The sequence below is a fragment of the Zeus faber genome (genome assembly GCF_960531495.2).
Source record: "Zeus faber genome assembly, chromosome: 4".
NCBI classification, from domain to species: domain Eukaryota; kingdom Metazoa; phylum Chordata; class Actinopteri; order Zeiformes; family Zeidae; genus Zeus; species Zeus faber.
In genome coordinates this window covers 36712332-36721809 of record NC_137191.1, presented here as the reverse complement: position 1 = coordinate 36721809, position 9478 = coordinate 36712332, and the positions used below count along the sequence as shown (strand labels likewise).

The window sequence follows — 9478 nt, the reverse complement described above, 5'->3', positions numbered from 1 at the left end:
ATTAGATTTGTGATGAAAATACTTCCATTTGTCCTTCTTAAGCGCTTCACTGGGCTCGTGGGTGGAAGTAACGTTTAAAAGAAAGTGACGTTGAGTAGACTGTGAGTAAAGCTCTTTGCGTTCACACTTTCCATTTTGCTCTTGTTGCTCGGCTGCTTTCGGCCTCGGCTTCAGGATGTTTTCTCACTTCACTTTCCACCGCAGAGTGTTTCTGCAGCTCGTGGAGGCTCCGGGCCCCGTGGCCCGCAGCCAGTGGGGACGGGTGGATTTTCCACCGAGGGGGAGCGGGTGAGGGGGGCGGGGGCGGGGGCGGGGTGCTGGCTTAACTGCTGGGCTACGTGACTGAAAAGCTCCTTCCTCTGACGGTGTTGTCATGAGGGCTGGGTGGAGGAACGGCTTCCTCTCGGCCTGCAGCCTCTGAAACCAGATCCATGGCTTTCATGTCCTGGCAAAGACCAAAGGCACTTGAGTACAGAGGGTTAGGGTGTGTGTGTGTGTGTGTGTGTGTGTGTGTGTGTGTGTGTGTGTGTGTGTGTGTGTGTGTGTGTGTGTGTGTGTGTGTCTGTTTGTGTGTGTGTGTGTGTGTGTGTGTGTGTGTGTGTGTGTGTGTGTGTGTGTGTGTGTGTGTGTGTGTGTGTGCGTACCATGCCACACAACAAACAGGTGGTGCCGTGCTTGCAGCCTTTGCACACACACAATGACTTGGTCTCCATCTTTGTGCGTTCAAACACCACTGACGTGCTGCGACGCGCTCGCTCGTGCACCTTTCAGGTGTTTTTAAAAACCGCATTTCCAGCTCAAGCATTTAGCGACAGGAGGCGGCGACGGGGGATTCAGCCAAACTGGCCGACACTCCTCCGCCGCCTGTGCGTGAAATATGGACAAAGAGACGCTGAACCGCAGCGTAAAGCAAACTCATCTATCTGGTAAAAACAGCTCGGTTCTGTGAACGGAGGGAATGTGCCGTGGTAACAGGAGCAGGAGAGCATGTGTGCGTGTGCCAGGGAGTGGAAGGCATGATGGAGGGGTTGGATCAGCCGTCCGGCAGCTCTCCACCCGGAGCGCAGCGCCAAGCTGCACGACTGGACGCGGCGGCGAGATGTCAGTTGAGAGGAAGCGCCTGGTGGCGGCCGGGGGGGGGGCGGGCGTGGCCTTTGACGTGCCGCCTGGTGGCGGCCGGCTGGGGTTTGGGCTTCGGCCGAACCCGCTTCCCACCGAGAGGGAGGTGGAGACTTGTGTTGAGGTTGGTATTGACGTGGAGCAGATCTCTACGTGTTGTTCCTTGTTTCATGACAGACGTTGAAGAGCAGCAGCAGCGTAAAGAACCTACAAATGTATTGAAAACACCATAAGGTGATGAAGGAACCAATGGTGAAGCACGTTCACACGCGGCGTGAAGCGCCTCCTCCGCCTCCTCCTCCTCCTCCGCTTCCTCCTCCTCCTCCGCCTCCTCCTCCTCCTCCTCCTCCTCCTCCGCCTCCTCCTCCTCCTCCGCTTCCTCCTCCTCCTCCTCCTCCTCCGCCTCCTCCTCCTCCAGGCGGTTGGAGGAACCGCCGCTATTTAGGACTTGAAAGCCGAAGGTGAAAGACTATGTGGTAGTGGCAGCTCTCCTCTGTGACTCCAACGCAGCGTGACGTTTGTTCTCCTTCTGCTTTTCCATGACACCGTTCTTTGACTTAACCGTGTCAATCCCACCGACAGGACTGTGTTATATTCTGTTGTACTGTTCTGCGTGTTTTCTGTTATTTCATTAATTCAAAATTAAGACGTGACATGACGTCATCATTCGGTTACGTTCTAAAACACAGTTTTACAAACGGAATGGAGAAGAGATGAAAAGGAACGTCGTGGTAAACCGAGGTAACGCTTTGGAACCTATAAAAAGTCTGAATAAAGGTGCCAGGTACCAGGTACCTTTCCAGGCGTCAGCACAGACCCTACGCATTAAAAACAATTGAAAGTCCCAAATGAAAGAGGATGAAAATAAGAGAGAATAGAAAAAAATAACAATTACGATGACACGTCAGATATGTACAAATACCGAAGGTACAAAACAGAAAACTCACTATACTACACACTATACTAAACTGTGCACGAGTGACGACAGAAAACCATCAGTAATGATGACGTGAGTGAGGAGCGCAAGGAACACACCTGACGAACCGGAGACAAACGGGAAAAAGCTTCTTTTTGTTTTTTAAACCTCGTTTTCAGCTTTTTAACCTCCACGCGCTCCGAGCCTCCGCGTGACGTCACGGCTGCCCGCCCCGGAGCGCGAGCCACACGGTGGCGCGCTGCGGTCACGAGCGGCCGCCATGACGGAGCGCGCCGCGCGCTGAGGATCCCGCTGCCACGCGCTCCCTCCCGGTTCTACCGTTTCGTCGTCGTCGTCGTTCGTACGGGACACCTGGGCCCGCGCCTCTCCGGCGGCAGCATGTCCTCGGTGGCGGGGTCCGCCTCCAGGCGCCAGTCGTGCTACCTGTGCGACCTGCCCCGCATGCCGTGGGCCACCATCTGGGACTTCACGGAGCCCGTGTGCCGCGGCTGCGTCAACTACGAGGGCGCCGACCGGGTGGAGTTCGTCATCGACACCGCCCGGCAGCTGAAGCGAGCCCACGGCTTCCAGGAGGGTCGGGCCCCGGGGCCCGGGAAGCCCCAGCACCCGGGGAAGGAGCTCCAGCCCGGCGGCCACTCCGCCGCGGACGCGGGCTCCCGCCCCCCGCAGCCGCTGGATCGCTACCCGCCCCGGCTGGGCCAGGAGTACCACGCCGGGCGGACGGCGAACGGACTCCCCGTACCCAACGGCTTCCCCAAACCGGACGAGCCGCCGGAGCTGAACCGCCAGAGCCCGAACCCGCGGAGGGCCGGCGCGGTGCCTCCGAGCCTGGGGATGGTGAACGGGGGCATACCGCCCGTCCACGCGCTGAACGGCCGCGCCGCCCCGCTGGGGCTCGGGGGCCCCGGGGAGCACGGCAAGAGGGCCGAGGAGCTGAAGGACAAGCACCGGGCGGACGGAGCGGAGACGGGGGACGGCCACCGGGAGTGGGCGGGGAAGGGCCGCACGGTGCGGGACCTCATGGCGCTGCACACGTTCGACAGCAGGCTGAGGAAGGAGGCCGCCGGGCCGCGGGCGGTGGGCTTCGAACCCTCCACCTCCAAAGCAGGTACGGCTGGGTCGCCTCTCGTTCCCTCTTTCCCGGGGGAGGCGAAGCGGCCGCCCCCGGTGTGGCGGCGCCGAGGGCGGGCTGCTCCACGTGGACGCGCGTCCCCACTCGGATCCGTGTTTTCTGCAGGATTTTAGGCTTTTACCGGTCGAGCTGCGGGGACCGAGAGGCAAGAACCACCGTGAGGATGTAAACAATCAGTGGCGTGGTCAATAATACTACTATCGATACTGCCCTACGTCAGTGGCGTGGTCAATAATACTACTGTCAATACTGCCCTACGTCAGTGGCGTGGTCAATAATACTACTATCGATACTGCCCTACGTCAGTGGCGTGGTCAATAATACTACTGTCGATACTGCCCTACGTCAGTGGCGTGGTCAATAATACTACTGTCGATACTGCCCTACGTCAGTGGCGTGGTCAATAATACTACTGTCGATACTGCCCTACGTCAGTGGCGTGGTCAATAATACTACTGTCGATACTGCCCTACGTCAGTGGCGTGGTCAATAATACTACTGTCGATACTGCCCTACGTCAGTGGCGTGGTCAATAATACTACTGTCGATACTGCCCTACGTCAGTGGCGTGGTCAATAATACTACTGTCGATACTGCCCTACGTCAGTGGCGTGGTCAATAATACTACTGTCGATACTGCCCTACGTCAGTGGCGTGGTCAATAATACTACTGTCGATACTGCCCTACGTCAGTGGCGTGGTCAATAATACTACTGTCGATACTGCCCTACGTCAGTGGCGTGGTCAATAATACTACTATCGATACTGCCCTACGTCAGTGGCGTGGTCAATAATACTACTGTCGATACTGCCCTACGTCAGTGGCGTGGTCAATAATACTACTGTCGATACTGCCCTACGTCAGTGGCGTGGTCAATAATACTACTGTCGATACTGCCCTACGTCAGTGGCGTGGTCAATAATACTACTGTCGATACTGCCCTACGTCAGTGGCGTGGTCAATAATACTACTGTCGATACTGCCGTACGTCAGTGGCGTGGTCAATAATACTACTGTCGATACTGCCCTACGTCAGTGGCGTGGTCAATAATACTACTGTCGATACTGCCCTACGTCAGTGGCGTGGTCAATAATACTACTGTCAATACTGCCCTACGTCAGTGGCGTGGTCAATAATACTACTATCGATACTGCCCTACGTCAGTGGCGTGGTCAATAATACTACTGTCGATACTGCCCTACGTCAGTGGCGTGGTCAATAATACTACTGTCGATACTGCCCTACGTCAGTGGCGTGGTCAATAATACTACTGTCGATACTGCCCTACGTCAGTGGCGTGGTCAATAATACTACTGTCGATACTGCCCTACGTCAGTGGCGTGGTCAATAATACTACTGTCGATACTGCCCTACGTCAGTGGCGTGGTCAATAATACTACTGTCGATACTGCCCTACGTCAGTGGCGTGGTCAATAATACTACTGTCGATACTGCCCTACGTCAGTGGCGTGGTCAATAATACTACTGTCGATACTGCCCTACGTCAGTGGCGTGGTCAATAATACTACTGTCGATACTGCCCTACGTCAGTGGCGTGGTCAATAATACTACTGTCGATACTGCCCTACGTCAGTGGCGTGGTCAATAATACTACTATCGATACTGCCCTACGTCAGTGGCGTGGTCAATAATACTACTGTCGATACTGCCCTACGTCAGTGGCGTGGTCAATAATACTACTGTCGATACTGCCCTACGTCAGTGGCGTGGTCAATAATACTACTGTCGATACTGCCCTACGTCAGTGGCGTGGTCAATAATACTACTGTCGATACTGCCCTACGTCAGTGGCGTGGTCAATAATACTACTGTCGATACTGCCGTACGTCAGTGGCGTGGTCAATAATACTACTGTCGATACTGCCCTACGTCAGTGGCGTGGTCAATAATACTACTGTCGATACTGCCCTACGTCAGTGGCGTGGTCAATAATACTACTGTCGATACTGCCCTACGTCAGTGGCGTGGTCAATAATACTACTGTCGATACTGCCCTACGTCAGTGGCGTGGTCAATAATACTACTGTCGATACTGCCCTACGTCAGTGGCGTGGTCAATAATACTACTGTCGATACTGCCCTACGTCAGTGGCGTGGTCAATAATACTACTGTCGATACTGCCCTACGTCAGTGGCGTGGTCAATAATACTACTGTCGATACTGCCCTACGTCAGTGGCGTGGTCAATAATACTACTGTCGATACTGCCCTACGTCAGTGGCGTGGTCAATAATACTACTGTCGATACTGCCCTACGTCAGTGGCGTGGTCAATAATACTACTGTCGATACTGCCCTACGTCAGTGGCGTGGTCAATAATACTACTGTCGATACTGCCCTACGTCAGTGGCGTGGTCAACAATACTACTGTCGATACTGCCCTACGTCAGTGGCGTGGTCAATAATACTACTGTCGATACTGCCCTACGTCAGTGGCGTGGTTAATAATACTACTATCGATACTGCCCTACGTCAGTGGCGTGGTCAATAATACTACTGTCGATACTGCTGTACGTCAGTGGCGTGGTCAATAATACTACTGTCGATACTGCTGTACGTCAGTGGTGTGGTCAATAATACTACTGTCGATACTGCCCTACGTCAGTGGCGTGGTCAATAATACTACTGTCAATCAATACTGCTCTACGTCAGTGGCACGGTCAATAATACTACTATCAATACTGCTCTACGTCAGTGGCGTGGTCAATAATACTACTATCAATACTGCCCTACGTCAGTGGCGCGTCAATAATACTACTATCAATACTGCTCTACGTCAGTGGCGTGGTCAATAATACTACTATCGATACTGCTCTACGTCAGTGGCGTGGTCAATATTACTACTGTCAATCAATACTGCCCTAAGTCAGTGGTGTGGTCAATAATACTACTGTCTATCAATACTGCCCTACGTCAGTGGTGTCGTCAATAATACTACTGTCTGGTGTATTGTCAATCAATACATTTGTTTGTAGTACTTCAGTATTATATTATAAATGAATACATCTGTCTGGAGTATATAACAAGCAATGCTACTGTTTGTAGTACTTCATTGTTATATTATCGATCATTACTACTATTTGTAGTACTTCACTACTACATTATCAATAAATACTACTGTCTAGTATATTGTCAATCAATACATCTGTCTACCGTATATATCAATCAATACTACTGTTTTTAGTACTTCAGTATTATATTATCAATCAAAACATCTGTCTAGCGTATATATCAATCAATAATACTGTTTATAGTACTTCAGTATTATATTATCAATTAATACTACCGTCTAGTATATTATAATCAGTACTACTGTCGAGTATATTATCAAGCAATACTGCTGTTTGTAGTACTTCAGTATTATTATCAATCAATACTACTGTCTAGTGTATTATCAATCAATACTACTGTTTGTAGTTCTTTAGTATAATATCAATCAATACTACTGTCTAGTGTATTATCAAATAATGCTACTGTTTGTAGTACTTCATTATTAACCAATACTACTGTCTAGTATATTATCAATCAATACTACTGTTTGGAGTACTTCAGTATTATATTATCAATCAGTCCTACTGTCTAGTATATTATCAATCATTACTACTGTTTGCAGTATTTCAGTGGTATAATATTGATCAATACTATCAAGATAATACTATGTTGATAGTATTTCAGTGGTGTGAAATGTAGTTGGTGATACTGTGATACATTATTTTGTTGATAGAATGTATGAGGATGTATAACTGACATACAATGTACAGAGTATCAGGTTTCTATGTAGTACTTTGTATGATGTTATACTTTGAATGAGCGTAAAGTGGGAGGAGCCTCATGTGATTCAAGATTCAAGATTTTTATTTGTCACATACATATACATACTTCCATACATATATGCAGTGAAATGTAATGCAACGCACCCGGTGATAGCACACAATAAGTCCTAGGAAAAAGTACAAAAATAAAATAAAAAGTAGAAAATTCCTTTCTAATAGAGCGACTAACTGACTCCTAAAACGTAATACAGTAAGTGGAATACTTATAGAATAAGATAAAAAATATATAGAATAAAATACAATAAAAAATAAATTGAAATAAAATGGAATAGGTTGAAGGAATATGGCTATGTATATACAGATATGTGCATTTAAAGTGGCACGTGTGTAGTGTGTGTGTATACATTGTGTATACAGTGTGTGTGTGTATACAGTGTGTGTGTGTGTGTATACTGTGTGTGTTTGTGTGTGTGTGTGTGTGTGTGTGTGTGTACAGTGTGTGTGTCGCTAACGGTGTGTGTGTGTGTGTGTGTGTACAGTGTGTGTGTCGCTAACGCTGTGTATGTACAGTGTGTGTGTGTACAGTGTGTGTGTCGCTAACGGTGTGTATGTACAGTGTGTGTGTGTGTGTGTGTGTACAGTGTGTGTGTCGCTAACGGTGTGTATGTACAGTGTGTGTGTGTAGCTAACGGTGTGTGTGTGTGTGTAGCTAACGGTGTGTGTGTGTGTGTGTGTGTAGCTAACGGTGTGTGTGTGTGTGTGTGTGTGTGTGTGTGTGTAGCTAACGGTGTGTGTGTGTGTGTATGTGTGTGTGTGTGTGTAGCTAACGGTGTGTGTGTGTGTGTGTGTGTGTGGCTAACGGTGTGTGTGTGTGTGTGTGTAGCTAACGGTGTGTGTGTGTGTGTGTGTGTGTGTAGCTAACGGTGTGTGTGTGTGTGTGTGTGTGTAGCTAACGGTGTGTGTGTGTGTGTGTGTGTAGCTAACGGTGTGTGTGTGTGTGTGTGTGTGTGTGTGTGTGTGTGTGTGTGTGTGTGTGTGTGTGTGTGTGTGTGTGTGTGTGTGTGTGTGTGTGTGTGTGTGTGTGTGTAGCTAACGGTGTGCTCTCTCTGCAGAGCGGGTGAAGCTGCAGCGCAGCATGAAGCGTAAAGCGTCTCCGGAGCCGGACTGCGACGTGTCGGGCCCCAAGCTGAACGGCGTGGAGGGCCCCGCCTGGCCGCCCTCCCACTCGGACCTGCCGAAACCGCCCCCCGCCGGCCTGCCGGGCTTCCCCCCCGCCCCGTCCTCCACCATGTCCCCCCACGCCCGCGCCACGCCCCCCCACAGCCAGTCCCCTATGGCGGCGCTCATCATGGCCGCCGACAATGCCGGCTCCCCCAAGGACGCCAACCAGGTGCACTCCACCACCCCCGGGGGGCGTCAGAGCGCCGGCCCCCCGTCGCCCCAGAGGAGGCCGGGCGGGGGAGGGGGCGAGGCGTCTCTGCCGGCCCCGCCCGCCCACGGCCTCCCGGACTCGTCGCCGGGGTCGGGCGGCGCCCCGCTGTGCTGCACGCTGTGCCGGGAGCGTCTGGAGGACACGCACTTCGTGCAGTGCCCGTCGGCGGGGGCCCACAAGTTCTGCTTCCCCTGCTCGCGGGAGAGCATCAAGCAGCAGGGGGCCATGGGCGAGGTGTACTGCCCCAGCGGAGAGAAGTGCCCCCTGGTGGGCTCCAACGTGCCCTGGGCTTTCATGCAGGGGGAGATCGCCACCATCCTGGCGGGCGACGTCAAAGTCAAAAAGGAGAGGGACCCCTGAGGGACCCCGGAAGGACCCCTGAGGGACCCCGTGCTGCCGGCTGTTGTTTTGTTTGTTTTTCTAAAAACGGAGACGATTGAACCGGAAGAGGAAGCGTGGGAGCCATGGACGTGGCCTCGTGGCCTCGTGCTTCTTTTCCTTCTTGACTTCTGCTTTGGATTGGTTGTTTCTTTATATATTTTGTCGTTGCAGGTGCCAGGTGTGTGCCCCGCCCCCTCTCTGTTGCTGTTTTGTAGGTCTGGTGCCGTTTAAGGCCTGGCGAGCGCTTCTCGCTGTACTTGTATGCACTTGTTTTGACCATAAAAAAGAACGTTGCCAAACACAGCTTTGACCTTGTCATGACCTTCAGTGTCCGTCCCGCGTTGCCCGGTGCGACAGGAGGGCGTTGGGCGGGTTTCCATGGTAACCGTCGACTTAGGCTCTCGTCAGCCATGTTGTCCGGCCCGAGCGGTCCAACAGGGGATCAATAGAGTAAAGTACTATAATAAAGTACTATAATAGAGTAAAGTACTATAATAAAGTACTATAATAGAAGAATTTGCATTTCATCCATCCTGGCTTGTGCTTCCTCCGGGGCCACAGCCAGGAGCAGGGGGCAGCCTACGTGGACGAGTGTCCATCACTGGTCAGACCATGATGGGTGCATGTTTTTGGTGGGGGTCCTTACTGATGTTAGGTGGAGGAAACCCCATGTGAGCACGG

The 9478-nt window shown here is 51.6% G+C and overlaps 1 protein-coding gene across 1 annotated transcript; it reads left to right on the top strand.

Moving 5' to 3' along the window:
• Window positions 1-1642: 1642 nt before the first annotated feature.
• Window positions 1643-9100, top strand: irf2bp2b (interferon regulatory factor 2 binding protein 2b). The gene is made up of 2 exons (XM_079998998.1): window positions 1643-3164; window positions 8097-9100. Exons 1-2 carry the CDS (start codon window positions 2435-2437, stop codon window positions 8774-8776), a joined length of 1410 nt encoding a protein of 469 aa, XP_079855124.1. The 5' UTR covers window positions 1643-2434; the 3' UTR covers window positions 8777-9100.
• The last annotated feature ends 378 nt before the right edge of the window (window positions 9101-9478 follow it).

Excerpts from the sequence above, each read along its gene's own strand:
- irf2bp2b (XM_079998998.1), top strand. The coding sequence starts at position 2,435 with ATGTCCTCGGTGGCGGGGTCCGCCTCCAGGCGCCAGTCGTGCTACCTG. Across the intron at positions 3,165-8,096 it reads ACCCTCCACCTCCAAAGCAG|AGCGGGTGAAGCTGCAGCGC; the intron begins GTACGGCTGGGT and ends CTCTCTCTGCAG.